General features: G+C 51.4%; 2 protein-coding genes across 2 annotated transcripts in view; one reads left to right on the top strand and one right to left on the bottom strand.

The window, feature by feature from the left end:
• LOC100152327 (immunoglobulin lambda-like polypeptide 5) overlaps positions 1 to 19,192 on the bottom strand; it is a 199,812-nt gene that overhangs the window by 66,414 nt on the left and 114,206 nt on the right.
• On the top strand, positions 1,687 to 13,514 carry PRAME (PRAME nuclear receptor transcriptional regulator). The gene is given in 5 exon segments (XM_021073111.2): positions 1,687 to 1,814; positions 8,235 to 8,300; positions 10,164 to 10,483; positions 11,292 to 11,900; positions 12,927 to 13,514. Coding segments are annotated over 3 exon segments (1,479 nt in total). The 5' UTR covers positions 1,687 to 1,814; positions 8,235 to 8,300; positions 10,164 to 10,190; the 3' UTR covers positions 13,504 to 13,514.

Below are 19,192 nucleotides of genomic sequence, written 5' to 3'. Positions count from 1 at the left end.
ACAGGAGCAGCCTGAGCACAGGACTAGCGCAAGCTGAGCCCATCCGCGGGGCTGCGGAGATCACAGGAGGTGAGGAAACGAGGCGCTGGAGTTGTTTGGCTTTGGAAAAAACTGGAAAACCAAATGGGGAGGGGGAGGGGACGCGAGGGGCATGGGGCGCGATCTGGGGAGAGGATAGTCTAATGGAAAGCTGGCTGGGGTTGCCACTGCCTCAGGGGTCACATAAGTGATCAAGTCCAGACGACAGGGACATCTCATCTACACAACGGGGGGTGGGGTGAGAACCCTCGCACAGGGGGCCCAGGAGCCGGCCCTGACCCCACACCCACAGAGAGAAACGGGTTTGAGGATGCACAGGCCCAGAGGTGGGAGGTAGAGAGGGAGTTGGAAGAGAGGGATTCTAGGCCTCCTTCACCCCACTCCAAACCACATTCCCATCCTTAGTTCTTTCTACACAACCCCATCCCATCCCCCATCCCCACCCCAGCTCTCCACCCCACTGCACACCGCATCCCATCCCCATCTCTACCCCCACCTCACCTTGTCCTCCATCCCACCCCGCGCCCCACTGCCATCCTCCATTCCACACAGCCCTATCCCATCCCCCTACCCCCACCTCACTCTTCCCTCACCCCATGCCATCCCCATCTCCTACCTCCATCTCGCCCCATCCCCCCCTCCCACCGGTCTTCCATTCCCTACCCCTTCCTCACCCATACACCTGACTCCAGCGCCGTCCTGTCGCATAGCCCTACTTTCCTCCACTGCACTTCTCCCCTCCCCCACATCCCCTCCACTCCCCCTCCCCACACCCCCCCCAACTCAAGCCTTTTCCAGTCCAGTGGGCATGGCCACAGGCGCCATCCCTCCCTCTATCCCCATATGCCCTCCCTGCCTATTAAAACGAACCCCTTCTGGATTCCCTGGGCAACCCCATTCGCGTTCCTAGGATCTCGTGAGATTTCCCCCAGGGGGAAAGAGAAACCGGGATTGGTCAAATGCTGTGGTTTGCAGGTGGGAAGCCCCTGAGTCACCCTTTCTCCCTCTTCAGGATCTGAGAGGGAACCACGTGGAGAGGCACTGACACATGAAACGTAAGTTCTTGTCCTGATTCCTCTGCTGCTTTCCCACAGGGTGACCTTGAGCTAGATGGGGGGGGCAGGGGGCACCAACAGGCCAAGGCTTCTGTCCCCCCCCCAAAAAAAACTTACTGGGTTATTGGTTACCCAACATTGGGCGCGAGTAAAGGCCTAACGGAGTGAGGCGCGGGCCTCGGGCCACAAGGGCCGCGTGCTCCATGAGAGGGGCCGCAGCGATGGGCAGTAGATGTAATAATCCGCCAAACCCAGGTCTGCGTTTAGTGCTTGAGCTCATCAGCCAGCTGCTTTGCTTGAAACGGGGTGGCTGCTGCCCTCTGGAGGTGCCAGGACGTGGGGTAGAAGGCAAAGGAAGGGGCAGTCATGGGGCTGCCATGGGGCTCCCCAGTGGTGGTCAGGGTCCGTTTGAAGGTCCGTTTGACCCAGGCACAAGGTTTGTCCTTCGACTGTCCGCTGGGTCAGCCGATAGGGAGTTGGTCAGGCTTGGAGACAGAGATTCACCCTGAAAGCTCAGAACCCACGTTCCAGCAGAGATTTTCTCGGGAGCCCGTGGTTTTGCAAATACATGTGTTAACACACACTCTCCTTGTCTTCGGAGCCTTTTAGTTCTCGCTCTCAGACTTGGGTGACACGGGTGATTGAGACAGTAGGAGACCAGGGTTTGGAGGACCTGTGGCCAGTCTGAACTGGACCAGAGGAGACGGAAGACATTTTCAGGTAAGCTGGTTCCCTGCACCGCGTCTGGTGTCCCAGGAAGCCCCATGCTCCCTCTGTGCTAGTCGTTCAGGAGCTGGATGGAATTTGCATACTGAGACCTTCACAGCAGGAGGAAGATGAAGAGCCTTTATTTTTCCAAGTCTTTTTCTCAAGAGAGCCTTGGTCCTGCTCTTTTCTTATAAGAAGCAGCTGCCGTGTGCTGGGGACCCGTTCTGGAAGCTACGGGGATTACATTCAGAACCTATGCCCGGGGTGAAGGAGCAGAGACTCAACTCTTGGGTGGAGTCAGGAGGGGACAGAGTGGATGAGCCCAGGGAGGTCTGTCTAAGCTGGGGGTTGAGACCATGGGGGGGGGGGGGCTTCTGGAAAGACAGCATCCAAAGCGTGAACAAACAGCAGATTCTCCTGCTGCTGCCGGAAAAGTCTAGGGAGCCTGTGTGGCTTGCCTTGGAACTGAAGGATGGAGGGGATGACCTAATGCACTGGAGGCGTTGATGCCAGGACATCTGGCTGTAACCTCCAATATCACCGCTGCCTCCAGGGCAGGAAATGGTGACCTTCTGTCCCAGAGCTGCAGACACTGAGCATCTGTGTCAAAACAGACTGAACCCAGGATCCTGAGAGGAGGAGGATGTGCACAGGGAAGAGGTCAAGGTCATGACTCCAAAGGGTTGGGGCAGAGGGAGAGAAGGGTCAGCCCTGAGCTGCTAGAAGATCCCCTCCTTTAGTGCCTCTCACCTTTGTGGACAAGAGGATGAGCAGAGCATGGTGGAGACTCCAGGGAGCCCTACTCCCTCATCCACAGCGCCAGGCTGAACTCCCCACACCCTTCTCATCCTCTGCCTCATGAGTGAGCGCCCCCTCCTGTGCACATCTGCTGTCCAAATCCTTGGGGGGCATCCCATCAGAGAATTTGCTTACTTGTTCCTGTCAGGGGCAGGCAGAGCTGGGAGGTCTCCTCCCAGAAGATGCTCTGAGCCTGAGTCGCAGGGGACAGCTGCTAAGCCAAGAGCTTTCAAGGCAGTGAACACAGGCCTTTCTGGATTCCACACCCACCCTGCTCTCCCCACAACTTCCTGGAAGACCTGGCAGGAACTGCAGACCTGCTGAGTCCCTAGACTATGGTGGGTGAAGTGCCCTTAATTGAGGCTCCCGTCCTCCACTTTCGTCCCTGGCCTTGTCCACTGCTCACAAACAGTGGGACGTTCCCATTCTCAGGCTGTGTCTCCAGGTACATTTCCATTGGGCTGGTATGAGTTATGGCTCAGGGAGCCCTGGACCAAGAGCCAGGGGCCTTGTTCCCGAGTCCCCCTCCTATGGCCCACTCTCTGACACAGGTGCAGGGGACTCAATGTTTTGGGACTCAGTCCCTGCATCTGGAAAGAAAGAATCAATCTCAGCCCCCTGCCACGTTTCTGATCTTAAAGAGAAACTAGTGAGACTAAGAAAGTGAAAGGTGGAGTTCCCATCGTGGCTCAGCAGTTAATGAATCCATCTAGAATCCATGAGGTTGCTAGTTCCATCCCTGACCTCGCTCAATTGGTTAAAGATCTGGCGTTGCCGTGAGCTGTGGTGTAGGTCGAAGACACGGCTCAGATCCCGTGTTGCTGTGGCTCTGGTGTAGGCCGGCAACTATAGCTCCGATCAGACCCTTAGCCTGGGAACCTCCATGTGCCGTGGGTGCGGCCCTAGAAAAGACAAAAAAGAAAAGAAAAGAAAAAGAGAGTGAAAGGCTTTGGTGGTTTAAGTTCTCTCAGACACAAGGAACTGTTTACTCGTCATTTTGATTCAGAATCCAGCTTGGGGCTCACAGTCCCCATTTCCCAGAAGAGCTTGAAGGAAGAGCATGGTTGTGACAAAAAAATGAAGATGTCCCAGGGCCAGTGATGCCAGCAAATACCTTCACAGTAAATGACCCAGAGATAATGTCAGGCTCTGGAAGCACAAAGGATGAAATGAAGCAGATCCAGATTTAGAAAGCAGTGTGACAATTCGCCAGGGTGTAGAAAAGATGCTTGTCCCCCAGTTGAAAGTTTTGTGGTGAAGAGAGGCAAACAATGTTGAAACTACTTTTGGTAAGTTTTTCACAAAAACACTCTAATTCTCAATGCTTAAAATCACAGTGTAGAGCTTGTGCTGTGGCACAACGAGATCGGCAGCTTCTTGGGAGCACTGGGACTCGGGTTCAGTCCCTGAAGTGGCATAGTGGGTTAAGGATCTGGCATTGCTGAAGCTGTGGCTTGGATCTGATCCCTGGCCCAGGAACTCCATATGCCTCAGGGCCGCAAAAAAAAAAAAAAAATGTCACAGTGTATCAGGAGTTCCCTGGCGGTCTAGTGGTTAGGATTTGGCACTTTCACTGCTGCAGCCCAGGTTCAGTCCCCAGTCTGGGAATTGAGGTCCCACATCAAGCCTCTGCATGCTATGGCCAGAAAAAGAAAGTCACAAAGTACTTAAAAAAAAAAGTAGTCTTACTATTTTTTTCATTTTTGTAAGCACAATGGATTGTGTAAGAGTTCTTAATGTTTTGAAAAAATTATGTAATGGCTGTAGAAAATTCATAATTTTGCCTTCGATGAAGAAGGTTGCTTTGCAGTTTGCTTGTGCATGGTCATCTTGATAGCCCTGCTCCACCATGCAGGCCAAGTCCACCTGTCATCATTTTTTCAGCTTGCTTGTTTTTCATTTGTATGCTCAGTCAAGTGAAAGATGCCTCAGAGACACTGTGAGTAGAAGACTGTGCATTTCTTTTCCTCCAGCCTTATTGAGCTAGAATTGACACACAGCCCTGCGTGAGTTTAAGGGGTTCCGCCTCATGAGTTGCCTTGACATCCACCCAGTGGTGATGTGGTGATAAGTTGGTGAACATCCAGCATCTCAAATGGATACAAAACTAAATAGAAGTTGTTTTTCCTATGATGAAAACGCTGAAGATTTACTCTCTTAACTTTCACATGTAAAATCCAGCAGCATTAATTACACTACTGTGTTTTTGTCACCTCCCTAGTACTTAGTTCTGAAGAGAAGAAGATGACGTTTGTGATGGGTATGTCCCAGATCAGCAGTTGCTAGGCCCCCAGCCCGCACTCTGTAAATGTCTATAGTAAATCCAGGGCTGGTTCGGCTTTGGAGATTTGGGGTCAGATGGGTGACTGGGCCCCAATACCACAACCCATTCTTTCCCTCTCTTCCCAAAACAAGGTTCTCACGGTCACATAAGGCCATGATGAGGCCGACCATGCACAGGTCCCAAGAATTGTTCTCTCTGGGGCCAAATGCCAAGGGTGGGTACCTTCTCTTCAAACCTCATCTTTGTGTCCAGGATCAGGGCTCGCCTCTCTCTCTCCCTCTGTGCCCTTGGGGTGGGGGATGGGGCACAGCAGCTGGCACCTCCCCCAGGCCAAGGCCAACAGAACCAGCCCCTGGCGACACTCCCAGCCCCCAAGTCCAGGCCTGCAGTGCCCGCTGTGGTCCCAGACACATCTCCAGAATGTCAAGGATACAGCTCTGAGAGCCAGGAAACCGGGCCCCCTGCTCTGCTGTCATTTCCTTCCTCCCCCTCCTGCCCCACCAGCCTGGAGGAGCCCTCAGCCTCCCCCTCCCCTGCTTTGCCTCTAGAAGCACCTCCCAGGGGATTAACTGGCTGGATCCAGGGTGACCTGGATATCAGGCAGGTCCTCATTGGGGAGGAAGAGGGACACTCGCTTGTTTGAGTCTAGATATCACTGGATCTGCAGTGAAACCACATCTTGTTGAGACCAGGAAGAGGTGGAGCAGGCTGACAGAGACCTGTGACTTTTCAAAAGGCCCAGAGGGCAAAAGAGATCTGAACTCCAGGGGGAAGAAGACCTGCTGGATCCCAGGTGGAATCTGTCTGTTCCAGAGCTGGGTCAAGGGAGCCAAAGATGGGAGAGCTGGTGCATCGGGCCTGGTCCCCAGGGCCTCCCATCGGCCTGGTGCCTCTGAAAACCAGCAGGGGTGGGGTCTTCCCTGAAAGCTGGGAAGGGTTGTCCTCCAGTGCTTTGGATCCTGAAAAAAGCAACTGGGCTTTTTTTTGTTTACACATGCCGTGTTGTCCCAAATACCTCCGAAGAATTGGGGGCAAGTCCTTGATTTGTTGATGCCAGTGGAAGGGTGAGTCCCCCACATTATGCCCACAGCGCAGGCTCTAGGAGAGGTGGGCTGATGTGCCAGGGGTGTGGGAAGAGAAGCCTGCCTGGTGAGCACCAGCCCCGAAGAGAACTTAGGGTGGAGATCCATTCTCACGGTCCCAGTGAGGCTGTGGGGAGATGCTCTGGGATCCCAGTAGGAATTAATTCTGTGACTGGAGAAGGAAGGGGCACAGGACACCCCACAGATGAGCTCAGATGTGGTTCTGGCCCTCGCAATAATGAGAACAATAATGACCAAGACGTGGTAGAGACGCTCCTCCAAGTGACTCATGCTAGGGCCCTGGGGGTTGTCCTGGGCAGGAAGGACAGCCTTTTGTGGGGATGTGCCCCTGGTGCTCTGCCTCTGGCCACAGGGTGTCCCCTGCCTCACTGGGAAAGAGTGTTCCACTGATACTAGGTCATTCAAAGATGGTGGTCCTTCCTGCCTTCTTGGCTCTCAGGGATGCTGGGATCCCATAGAAAATGTCCCAGCCTTGGATGCCTGCAGTTTACTTTGTCCCCAAGGTCCACATAAAGTCAGCAGCTCTTCCTAACACTCGATGGGCAGATGTATCCAAACCCCTCCTGTGAACAAACACAGCAGGTGTCTGCCTCTGGCTGAGCCCTGGGTTCACCAGGCTGTAAAGGAAACTTAGCAGTGACCTTGAGCCTTTCTGTGAAGGTTATGTGAGGTACTGGATGAACAGTGCCAGCACTGCTTCTGTGCCCAGAGGCTGCTGCATAGTCAGGGATGTTCATGATTTGTTCACTGTCAACAACATTGTCACCTGATTGGCAAAGGTGATTTACTAGGAGTTCAGATGTCCATAGGGCACCTTCCACCTTAACCCCATTTTAGGCAAAGGCTGCTGATAGGGATGGTGGAAATTTGAAGAAAGTAGTCTCTGGGAAATTACCAAAATTGAGAGCATCCTTCAGAGAGTGCCAGCCTCCTGGCCAGTGGAGTGAAAGAATTGTGGAGGTGTCACAGTGCTGGGGGTGGAGCGGTTCCGTCTGTTCTGAAACCTCAGTGGAACTGACTCGGGTGCCAGCCCAGCAGGGAAATTGTCCCTAAATCTTTCAATGCCGCATTTAGCTCCCCATCTCCTGTGGGAGAAGGCAGCCATGTCAGTGCACCCGAGCTTGACTCAGAAAAAATTTTGTTGGTGGGCCTAATGGCGCTCTCCTGCCAGAATCCCTGTAAGTGAGAGACTTATAGGAGGGGCTGGGGAGCTTTTTGAAGCTGCTTGTGCTTTACTTCTTCCTTAGGATTCAGGAAATGTCATGTTACCCATTTAAACTTGGGAACAGGCCTCTGAAGGTCATGGTTAGGAAACAGGCCACAGAACAGAGCCCAAGCTGGATCTGCAGCCCTCTGCCCCCCACCTCCATATGTGTGGGCCCACGTTTCTTTTCCTCCCTGCCTCCGGGATCCCAAAGAGCCCCTAGCCTTGACCTCAAAGTGGTAGCTTTCAGAACTAGACAAGGCAGGTCCCAGGTTTGGCCACCACTGTTCTGGCCTCTCCCAGCCCAGTTCCGACGTTTAATCTTCTCAAGCCAGGAGTTCCCATCGTGGCTCAGCTGTAACGATGCCGACTAGTATCCATGAGGATGAGGGTTCAATCCTTGGTCCTGCTCAGTGGGTTAAGGGTCTAGTGTTGCCATGAGCTGTGGTGTAGGTGCAGCTTGGATGCCGAGTTGCAGTGACTGTGTTGTAGGCTGGCAGCTGCAGTTCTGATTCAGTCCCTGGCCTGGGAACTTCCAGATGCCCCTGGTTCTGCCCTAAAAAAGACAAAAAGAAAAAAAAACTTAGGCCAGTTAGCCATCCCAGTTCCTGGGAGGAAACGCCATTTGCCTCCAGGGAGGGAGGAGATTGGGGTGGGGGAGCTTTGAGGGATCTTCCAGGATTCCTCGTTGTCACACCCCTTACAGTTTTTCTGGCCCATCCCACAGAAATCTTTGAATTCCTTCAAGCAATACACACTTCACCTTGGGTAATTACCTTGGTCTCATTTCAATCGCCCAGCCCCTTCCTCCTCCTCGCCAGCTCCTAATTACAACTCCAGTTGTAATTTTGACTTGACCTCGTTCAGGGAAGCCTCAACCCTCAAAATCTGGAAGCCCCACCATCCCTCTGTTGTACCTGTTTCCCCTAGAGTGGGCACAGGTTTTTCTGTTTTAGGTAATGTATAAGTGACTGCGTGATACTCAGGAGTTTTATTTTGCTTTTTTCTTTCTCTTTTGGGGTGATACCACGGTCTGCATAAAGCTGTCTTAACTCAAATATTTGGTAATTTTGATGTGGCCCTCCCTCTCCCAATGAGTCTACTTTCAGGTTGGTTCTCTTTTATCTTTTACCTTCATAAATGGACATATGATCCTGTCATTTGTAGCTAACGAGAAATTCAAAAACTCAACCAGTGTTAGCTGGATGGGGATCTAGTACTAAATTTCACTTTCAGTTGGAAATGGGAGTTTCAACTAGACTGTGAAAAATGTAGCCACAACAGCCTATAACTGCTTCTCAGGAGCCAGAGGAGGGATGTGGTGGCCTCGAGCAGACAGCTTCCAGCACCATGCAGGCTCACTCTGCTGTCTAGAACCTCGGACTCTCTCTGAATGACACCCAGCCAGGGTCTCCAGGGACAGGCCCTGCAGGCCAAGACGCTGTAGAATTTTTCTTTGTCTTTCAGTACATGTTTGCAATAACGGGCTTTGCTTCTGCTTCTGGATGTAATTTTGATTTAATCCCAGATGTTTTGATTTCTGCCATTCTTATAAACAGTTCTTTTTTTTTAAGTGAAAGACATCTGATTAATTAGTTGGAAATTTTGGATGACACTACATATTTAGGTTGTGACCATTAATTCTAGTTCATGTCATTTATGGTTTGTGAATGTACTAAAGTGATTTTTTTTTTTTGGTTGTTTTAAAAACCCAAAGCTTTAAAAAATATTCCAGAGAATATTTTACAGAGTGGAGGTTTTGTTCTGACTGTGGGCTCTTTGCTACCTTGAACCGAGTGGTAATGTTAATAATTGTAGAAAAGACAGTGAAAAGTACACCTTGGAATTAGAGTTTATTTTTTTCTTGTATCTAACATCCACAAGCTATCAAATACTGTTCTGCCATTTATATGGTTTCTGATTTAAAGTTTTTCTTTTTTTTTTTTCTTTTTTTTTCCTTTTTAAGGCCACATCCACAGCATAGGTAAGTTCCTAGGCTAGGGGTCGAATCGGAGCTGTAGCCGCTGGCCTACGCCACAGCAACTCCAGATCCAAGCTGCTTTTGCAACCTACACCACAACTCATGGCAGTGCTGAATCCTTAACCCACTGATCAAGGCCAAGGATTAAATCTGTGTCCTCCTGGATATTAGTCAGGTTTGTTAACTGCTGAGTCATGACAGGAACTCCTGACGCTGGATCCTTAACCCAGCGAGCAAGCGAGGCCAGGGATCAGACCCACATCCTCGTGGATACTAGTTGGGTTTGTTTCCTCTGAGCCACAAAGGGAACTCCCTGATTTAAAGATTTTTAAAAATGACATAATAGCACCCATTGGGTGGGTGCTCCTTAATCTTTTCTGACTGGGTTATTTGTTGGAGTTTAGAAAGAGGCCATGTCTGGTTAAACTTACTCCTGTTATTTTCAGTCCTTTTCTCTGAAGAGGGTAGCGTCAGCTGTCAGGCTCCTAGGTAGCCAGTGAGCAGCAGGGCTGGGAATAAGTGCAGTGGTGGAGAGTTCCTCTTATAGCTCAGCTGGTTAAGAACCTGCTAGTTTCCATGAGGATTTGGGTTTGATCCTTGGCCTCGATCCATGGGTTGAGGATCCAGCATTGCCTCTAGCTGTGTATAAGTTGCAGACGCAGCTCAGATCTGGCATTGCTGTGGCTGTGGTGTAGGCCTGCAGCTGTGGCTCCAATAGGACATTGAGCCCTGGGAACTTTCTTATGCTGCAGGTGCAGCCCTAAAAGGAAAAAAAGTGCAGCAGCTGGTGGATATGTGATGGGACCAGAGGTCATCTTGCTCTTTCATCAGGGCCTGGTGAGGGCCTTGTCCTGGAGCCAGTGGGGTCAGAGCTATGGCTTTGTGGTCAGAGGGGTATCTTTGGCCCTGAGTTGGGTCCCCTGGAGGGTGGAGGGGCAGCGAGGTCATTGGTATTGACCTGAGGACACCTTGCCCACTGATGCTCCCCCAGGACTCATTCCGGAGCAGATTCTTCAGGATGGGCATCTGGGCCCCACCCCGACTCCTGGAACTGGCAGGCCAGAGCCTGCTGAGGAACGAGGCCTTGTCCGTCACCGCTCTGGAGGAGCTGCCCACCGAGCTCTTCCCACCGCTGTTCACAGCGGCCTTTGCTGGGAGGCACAATGAGATCCTGAAGGCAATGGTGCAGGCCTGGCCCTTCCCCTGCCTCCCTCTGGGGGCCCTGATGAAGGAGCATCAGCCTCGCCTGGAGACCTTCCAAGCTGCGCTCGATGGCCTGGATGTCCTGCTTGCCCAGGAGATCCGCTCCAGGTGAGGGTGACGCAGAAGGCCTGGGGGTCCGAGCGGAATGCAGCTGGGGTTGGGGAGGGTGCAGGGCCACCGGGGGCCTTAGGGCCAGGGCTGGGCCTTTCTGGGAACAGGTATTAGGGTGTGCATGGCTGATTAAGGTGATGAGGTGACAAAAGTCACATGTGGAGTTCCTGTCATGGCTCAGCAGTAACAAACCCACTAGTATCCATGAGGATGTTGGTTTGATCCATGGCCTCACTCAGTGGATTAACGATCTGGCATTGCTGTGAGCTGTGGTATGGGTTGTAGATGCTGCTCGGATCTGGCACTGCTGTGGCATAGGCTGGCAGCTGCAGCTCCAATTCGATACCTAGCCTGGAAACATCCATGTGCTGCCGGTGTGCCCTTTAAAAAAAAAAAGAAAAAAGAAAAAAGGAGTGCCTATCATGGCTCAGCGGAAACAAATCTGACTAGTTACCGTGAAGACACAGGTTCGATCCCTGGCCTCACTCAGTGGGTTGAAGATCTGGCATTGCTGTGAGCTGTGGTATAGGTCAGACTCGCTCAGATCTGGTATGGCTGTGGTGTAGGCCAGTGGCTACAGCTCTTATTTGACCCCTAGCCTGGAAACTCCATGTGTCATGGGTGCAGCCCTAAAAAAGAGAAAAAAGAAAAGAAAAAGGCACACATGCTTCCCGTTCCTGCTGACACTTAAAGGAGGGGGCACCAGGCAGGCCCCAGAAGCACGAGTAGCTGACATCTGGGGTGTAGAGCCTTTGCCTGGATTCTGAGCCATGTGGTCCTTGTCTGTCTCCGGTTTGCCTCACAGGTGGTGGAAGCTGCAGGTGCTGGATTTGCACAGGAACGCCCATCAGGATTTCTGAACTATGTGGTCCAGCACCAGGGCCAGCATGTGCTCGATGCTGGAGCCTGAGGCGGCCCCACCTGTGAGGAAGAGGCGCCGAGTGGAAGATGCAAAGGTGGGGCCAAAGCAGCCCTGGGCCCCTGTGGAGGTGCTCATAGACCTGTGCCTTAAGGAGGGCACCCCTGACCAGTCCCTCACCTACCTCCTGAAGAAGGTCAAGCAGAGGAGGGGCTTGCTCCAGCTGTGCTGCCAGAAGCTGAAGATCTTTGCCATGCCGATGCATAACATCAAGAAGATCCTGAAGATGGTGCAGCTGGAGTCTGTGCAGGACCTGGAGGTGAATTGCATGTGGAAGCTGGCTACCCTGGGCAGGTTTGCACCACACCTGGGCCAGATGGGCAGCCTGCGCCGGCTGCTGCTCTCACACATCCACCTGACCCCCCAGGCCCCACCAGGGAAAGAGGAGTACTGCGTCAGCCAGCTCACCACCCAGTTCCTCAGCCTGTAGCATCTGCAGGAGCTCTACCTCGACTCCATCTCCTTCCTTGAGGGTCGCCTGGACCAGGTGCTCAGGTGAGGAGTGGTACCATGTCTGTGCAGACTGGGGCAGCCTTCTCTTGCTTCAGTCACCAAGGGGACCATGTGCTGGCCGTGGACAGTGCCAGGGTGCACTGGCTGCCTTGAGGCCCACATGATGCCCCTGCTCTGTCCCTGAGTGTGTCACATAACCTCTCTGGGAGGGTCCAAGGTACATACTAGGTTCACTGGCATCAGAGGAGAATCCTTGTGAGGAATTTGCATCACAAGGGCTTCGGACAGGTGAGAGTGATAAGATGGTGGGAAATAACTAAGAAGGAGGGTGCTGACCAGAGGAATGCACTTCTGCCGTGAAGGTTCGAGTGGGAAGCTCTGTGCTCCTTTTATCAGCATGAGCCTCTCCTCCCTGCTGCCCTACCACCACGCAACGTAAGTTCCTGTATGTTGAAGGTGGTTGCTTCAGGCTCCATGTGAGATGCGTGGGAAATGCCTGATTCTGGAGATGACAGGGAGGGAGCAGGAGTGCGCAACTGGGGAAAGTGATGGATGGTTTGTGGGTGATGTGGCGACCAGAGGCAGTCCCTGTGGGATGGACTCTGCTGGGCGCTGCCAAACTGTGCCCCACTTAGCCCTTCATACATGGTTCCCCGTACCCTTCTGGGGAACAGAGATAGAGGTGACAGGGTCCAGGCAGCAGCCAAGGAAGGAAGCCCGTGTCAAAAGTATTTTCTGCTGTATCTCCCGATTCTACAGTTCACTGATTCCCTCTTTTGCTAGGGACCAGGGGTCAGGCTCCCCGGGGGCACCTGCCTTTGTTTACCTGATCTCTGCTCACAGCAGCTGCGAGGGTACATCGTGCCCTTCTTGAGCCCAGGAGCACTTGAGGTTTCCTTCGCGAAAATCAGGGATGGAAGAGGGCTGACCTCACACCTCTTCTTCCACCACGAGTCTTCCTCTGGGAGACTCTGGGGTTTGGTGAAATGGTCTCCTTCCCTTGAGGCTTGGGCTACCCCACTTCCCTCCATCTCCACCCCCAGGGCTAACTGCTCTGCTTCTCCCCAGGTGCCTGAAGATGCCCCTGGAGACTCTGTCGATCACCAACTGCCTGATTTCAGAATCCGACCTGATGCACCTGTCCCGGTGCCTGAGCATCAGCCAGCTGAAGGACCTGGGCCTCAATGGGGTCAACCTGACCAGCATGAGCTCCAGGCCCCTCCAGGTCCTGATTGAGAGGGCCTCTGCCACCCTCCAGGACCTGGACCTGGACGAGTGTGGGATCATGGACTCCCAGTTCAGCGCCCTCCTGCCCGCCCTGAGATGCTGCTCCCAGCTCACCACCTTTAGCTTCTGTGGCAACCCCATCTCCATGGCTGTGCTGGAGAGCCTGCTGCACCACATGGTGGGTCTGAGCAAGCTGAGCCATGTGCTGTACCCTGCGCCCCTGGAGAGCTACGAGGATGTGCGCGGCACCCTGCACCTGGGCTGCCTGGCGCAGCTGCACACCTGGCTGAAGCAGATGCTGCAGGAGTCGGGGCGGCCTGGCATGGTCTGGTTCAGCGCCAACCCCTGTCCGCACTGTGGTGACTGGACCTTCTACGACCCGGAGCCCATCCTGTGCCCCTGTTACATGCCTGTCTAGCCTTGTGCATGGCTTTCAGGCTTTGTTCTGGGCACTCAGACACTGCTGCCCAGACTTACATGCATCTTGAACACAAGCCGGTTTCAGACAGTTCAGTGTGGGTGGGAAAAGGCAAGGTGAGTCACAGCGGGTGGGGACGGGCATGTGTGGATGCGAGCATGGATGGGGTCTTTGAGGAGATGCATCCTATAGAGTTAGAAATGTGAATCTTGAGTTTCTGGAGGGGATTCGGGCTTAGAAGGTAGATGGAGTTATCCCTGTGTGGATGGTTATAGAGAAATGGTTGGAAATAAAGGGAACCTCAGTGTCAATTATCCCGTGTCCTATACAAACTGTTACCCTGATTCCCCTGTGTAAACCTCAGGAACCTCCTGTTAGTGATTAAATAAAGGGCATGAGCACCTGTGGGGCTCAGTCTAGGCTGGAAGAGGTTTGGCCTGGAGTTCACGGCACCATGTGTCACTCCCTATGTCTGCTTCTTTTTTGGGACACCTGTTACGTCCTCACTCCCTCGTGGCTGTTCAGTCTATCATCACACACAAGGTGTGTCCTCACAGCCTGGAACGTATTAAGTGTCTGGTAATGAGCATCACTGGAGGAAAAGTTCTTCTCAGGGCTCTTGCCGCCAACTCTGCCCAAGCCCTGGACCCAAGCACCCTCCCAGCTGACCCAGCAGATCCAAAGCCTCCATCCCTGGCTGTGGGCAGTGCCAGGGTAGGGCTTCATTGTGCAAAGTCCTGGGGGAAATCTGCTTGCATAACTTCTGAAGCCCATGTCCACCTTCCCACCAGGTCCAGCCCCTTCTTGAATTCAATGAGTTGTGTCCTGGAAAAACATCTAAATACCTTCTTGGAAAACACTGATTAGCTCAGGTAGGTGTGTAAATTTTTTTTTTTTTTTTTTTTTTTTTTTTTTTACTATTTGTTTCCCTCATTAAAAATAGTTCATGGAGTTCCCATTATGGCTTAGTGAGTTGAGAACCTGACTAGTATCCGTGACGGTGCAGATTCAATCCCTGGCCTTGCTCAGTGGGTTAAGGATCTGGTGTTGCCAAAGGCTGTGGCGCAAGTCACAGACGAGACTTGGATCTGGCATGGCTGTGGCATAGGCTGGCAGCTGCAGTTCTGATTCGACCCCTAGCCTGGGAACTTCCAAATGCCTGAAGGTGAGGCCCTAAAAAGACCAAAAAAAACAAAAAACGTTCATCCTGGAGTTCCTGCTGTGCACAGTGGGTTAAGAATCCGATTGCAGGAGTTCCAGTCGTGGTTCAGTGGTTAACGAATCCGACTAGGAACCATGAGGTTGCAGGTTCGATCCCTGGCCTTGCTCAGTGGGTTAAAGATCTGGCATTGCCGTGAGCTGTGGTGTAGGTCGCAGACGCAGCTCGGGTCCCCTGTTGCTGTGGCTCTGGTGTAGGCTGGTGGCTACAGTTCCGATTAGACCCCTAGCCTGGGAACCTCCATATGCCGTGGGAGTGGCCCTAGAAAAGGCAAAAAGACAAAAAAAAAAAAAGAAAAAGAAAAAGAAATTGATTGCAGTGGCTCTGGGTTCCATATCCGGCCTGGTGCAGTGGGTTAAAGGATCTGATGTTACAGCTGATGCGGCGTAGGTCGAAGCTGAGGCTCAGATACAATCCCTGGCTTGTAATCTTCCATATGCTGAGGGTGTGGTAGGAAAAAAAAAACCAACACTTTCGTTTTTTCTCTTGTTAATCTGTCTCATGTCGGTTCAATTCTTAGCCCAGTCAGAAGAAGCTAGAAGGTTAGAGGAAAATTTCTTCTTCCCGTCGAGGTTGTTGCTCGAGCATAATTTCTAATCTCCTATCTTACTGGTGATCTTGTTTCTTGGGCCCTGAAGCTTAAAAAGAGAAATTGGCCAAGCAGGGGAGTCCCTGAGGGCTTAATTGAATTCTGGTTCAGGATTCATCCACTGCTTCCGAGAGTGGAACTTCAACATCGGGTGGAAGGAAACCTGGGTTCTGGCGGGAGGGTGTTGGTCTGAAGCTCCAAGAGCCACAGAGAGGTTATCCTAAATGAGAGAGAGGAAGGTCAGGAGGAAGAGGTAAGCCAGCATTTGGACAAACTGAATCAATGGATGATGAAAAGGCAGTACCTCAGAGGACTGGAGCACAAAGCAAAACAGAACTTTTGGGAGTTCCCATCGTGCCTCAGCAGTTAGCAAACCTGACTAGCATCTATGAGGACACAGGTTCAATCCCTGGCCTCGCTCAGTGGGTTAAGGATCCGGTGTTGCCCTGAGCTGTGGTCACAGATGAGGCTTGGATCTGGTGTTGCTATGGCTGTGGCATAGTAGGCCAGCAGTAACAGCTCTGATTCATCCCCTAGCCTGGGAACCTCCATATGTCACAGGTGCGGCCCTAAAAAAGACAAAAAGACAAAAAAAAAAAAAAAAAAAAAGATTCAGCATTGTTGTGAGCTGTGGTGTAGGTCACAGACGTGCCTCGGGTCCTGCGTCGCTGTGGCTGTGGCGTAGGCTGGCATCTGTAGCTCCAATTCTACCCCTAGCCTGGGAACCTCCATATGCCTCGGCCCTAAAAACAAACCAAAAAAAAAGTTTTTTCTGGAAGGAGGGCAGGGCAGGAAGTGACTAGCCCAAGAAGGAAAGGATTGCTTCAGGACAGGTCACCTTCTTTGGAGGGGAAAGGGCAAAGGTCTATCCCGCTGACCCCTCCTCTTCCCTCACAGGGAGATGGAGAGTGTCCATGTGGAAGATTACCTCACTGAATCTGTCCAGAAAATTCCAGACTGGACAATTAAAGTCACTCTCCTGGTAGAAACTGCAGTTAGGTCAGGCATGAAGTCTTGGGGCCTGTGGGCTTTATTTCTTTTCTTTTCTTTTGTTTTTTTTTTTTTTGTCTTTTTAGGGCCACACCCCGTTGCACATGGAGGTTCCCAGGCTAGGGGTCTAATTGGAACTGTTGCCGTCGGCCTACACCATAGCCACAGCAATGCCAGATCTGAGCCGAGTCTTCGACCTACACCACAGCTCACGGCAATGCTGGATCCTTAACCCACTGATCGAGGCCAGGGATCGAACCCGCAACTTCATGGTTCCTAGTCGGATTCATTTCCACTGCGCCACAACAGGAACTCCTGGGCTTTATTTCTTTAACAAATGTTTTTGTCAGTTGGAGCAGGGGCACTGATCCCTGAGTCTATGTCATGGGAACATGTGTCGTGGGCACTGTGTAGATCCCAAAAGTACCAGAGTAGGTGGGCTTCTTGTGAGACACACAAGTGCCTGGTGGGCCCAGGGTCAGACCTCTGTGCACACAGGGCCCCGGTGAGCAACGCATGGCTTTGTTCTAGTCCATAGACTTCAGCATCCTACCTTCCTTTGATTAGATGGATCCATATTTCCATATTTCTCTTCTTGGTGAAGATCCAGGTCCACTTGGTGCTTTCTTCCAGCTCAGTTCTGCCAGTGTTTTTTAGTTGAGGGATAGAGAAATGCTTCCATGCAACCCCTTAAAAGGACCAAAGTGGATCAGGACAGAGATGGAATCTGATTGGCTCCTAAAAGCTTTGGCCTAACTGATTAGAGTGATACAAGCTGTCTTTTATGTTAACGAGGTGACTTCTGGAAGGCACTTAAGGATGGCGAATGGTTGCCTGTAGAGCCAATCCTGGGATTGAAGGGCTGGAACTTTCAGTCCCAGTCCTGAAAGGGGGGAGGGGCTGGGAAGTTGAGTTTACTACAAATGGCCAATGATGTCATCCATCATGCCTCTGTAATGAAGCCTCCACAAAAACCCAGAGGAACAAGTTCAAAGGGCTTCTCCATGGTGAACACCTGGAGATGTGGGGAGAGTGACGTGCCTGGAAAGCAGGTGGAAGCCCCCTGCCCTTTTCCCATACCTTGTCCTGTGCATTTCTTCCATCTGGCTGTTCCTAAATATATGTTCCTTTTATAGTCAAACAGTAATCTACTAGTAAACTGGTTTAATGAGTTCTGTGAGCCACTCTTGTAAATGAATGGAACCCAAGGAAGGGGTGTGGGTACCTCCAATCTACAGCCAGTTAGGCAGAAGCACAGGTGACAACCTGGACTTGAGATTAGCCTCCAAAGTGACGGGCAGTCTTACAGGCCCTTAATCTGTGGGATCGGAAGCTGTCCCTGTGTAGATGGTGTCAGAACTGAGTTGAATTGTAAGACACTCAGCTGGTGTCACAAAATTGCTTGGCGGTGGAGGAAAACCCACACATTGTACTGGTGGCCAGAATCCACTGAGGAAGAAAAAGACTCCACCGACCAGTACGTGGAGGTTCCATCAGGTAATTTGGGACTTTCAGGTTGAATGTGACCCCCCCACCGATGGTCAGCATACCAACTGCTGTCTCAGATATCAAGTCAACGAGTGAGCATACTGCATCTCAGAACTGAACGCTGAGTGTTCAGTTTGGATGACCATGATCTGACTGGAAGATAATCACTTCCCTTAGCTGTGTTCAGCACTAGAAAGTATTTTTTTCAGAGTTCCATGGTGGGTTAAGGATCTGGCGTTGTCACTGCTGTGGCTTGGGTTGCTGCTGTGGCTTAGGTTCTGTCCCTGGCCCAGGAAGTTTTGCATGCTGCAGGTGTGGCAAAAAAAAGTTATTTTTTTCTTATTTGCTGCTACGTGGAGATTGGGTATAATATGTTCAGTCATTCACCATTGATTTCACTCTCTGAGAGTGAGGAAAATCAAATATTAGAAGCATTCAAATTTCTGTTGACCCAGCTGGATGCACAACATTTCAGCCCTCTGAAAGAACTTGGTTTTGGAGTTCCCATTGTGGCTCAGCAGTAATGAACCTGACTAGTATCCATGAGGACTCGGTTTTGATCTCTGGCCTGCTCAGTAGGTTAAGGATCTGGCATTATCTCGAGCTGCTGCATAGGTCAAAGATGAGGCTCAGATCCTGTGTTGCTGTGGCTGTGGCATAGGCTGGCAGCTGCAGCTCCGAGTTTACCCCTAGTCTGGGAACTTCCACATGCCACAAGTGTGGCCCTAAAAAGCAAAAAAATAAAAATTAAAAAAACTTGTTTATCAGATAACAGAGATGTTTAGATCCTTAAGTGAAAAATTAGGCCAATCTATAATGTAGATTATATTACTAAGCTTTTCAAGTTGAACATTCGCCATGAAATGCTGGAAAGGATGTGTTATGGGCTGAATGATACTCCCCCCACCAATTTGTATGTTGCGGTCCTAACTCCCAGCACCTTAGAATGTGACTATATTTGCAGATGGGGCTTTTATTTTTTATTTTTTAATTAAAAATTTTTTTTGTCTGCTCCCAGGACATGTGGAAGTTTCCAGGCCAAGGATGAAAACCACATCACACCAGCAACCAGAGCCACTGAGTAATAATGCCTGGTCCTTAATCCATTGTGCCACAAAGGAACTCCAAAGACAGGGCTTCTAAAGAGGCAATACATGTAAAGTGAGGTTATAAGAGTGAACCGTAATCCAATATGACAAGTGCTGTTATAGGAAAAAGAGACTGGGAGACAGACAGAGGAAAGACCATGTGAGGACATGGTAAGAGGGTGGCCATCTGCACACCCAGGAGAGAGACCTCAGAAGAAATAAACCCTCATGACTGTGTGATCTTGAACCTGTAGCCACCAGACTGGTGAGAGTATAAATTTATGTTGTTGGAGCCCTCCAGTCCTTTTTTTTTTT

The sequence above is a fragment of the Sus scrofa genome, chromosome 14, assembly GCF_054392235.1.
Source record: "Sus scrofa isolate SSC_HxYL_T2T_F1_AM1 chromosome 14, Sscrofa_HxYL_maternal_Yorkshire_Landrace_v2.0, whole genome shotgun sequence".
NCBI classification, from domain to species: domain Eukaryota; kingdom Metazoa; phylum Chordata; class Mammalia; order Artiodactyla; family Suidae; genus Sus; species Sus scrofa.
This window is presented reverse-complemented; position numbering and strand designations above follow the sequence as displayed.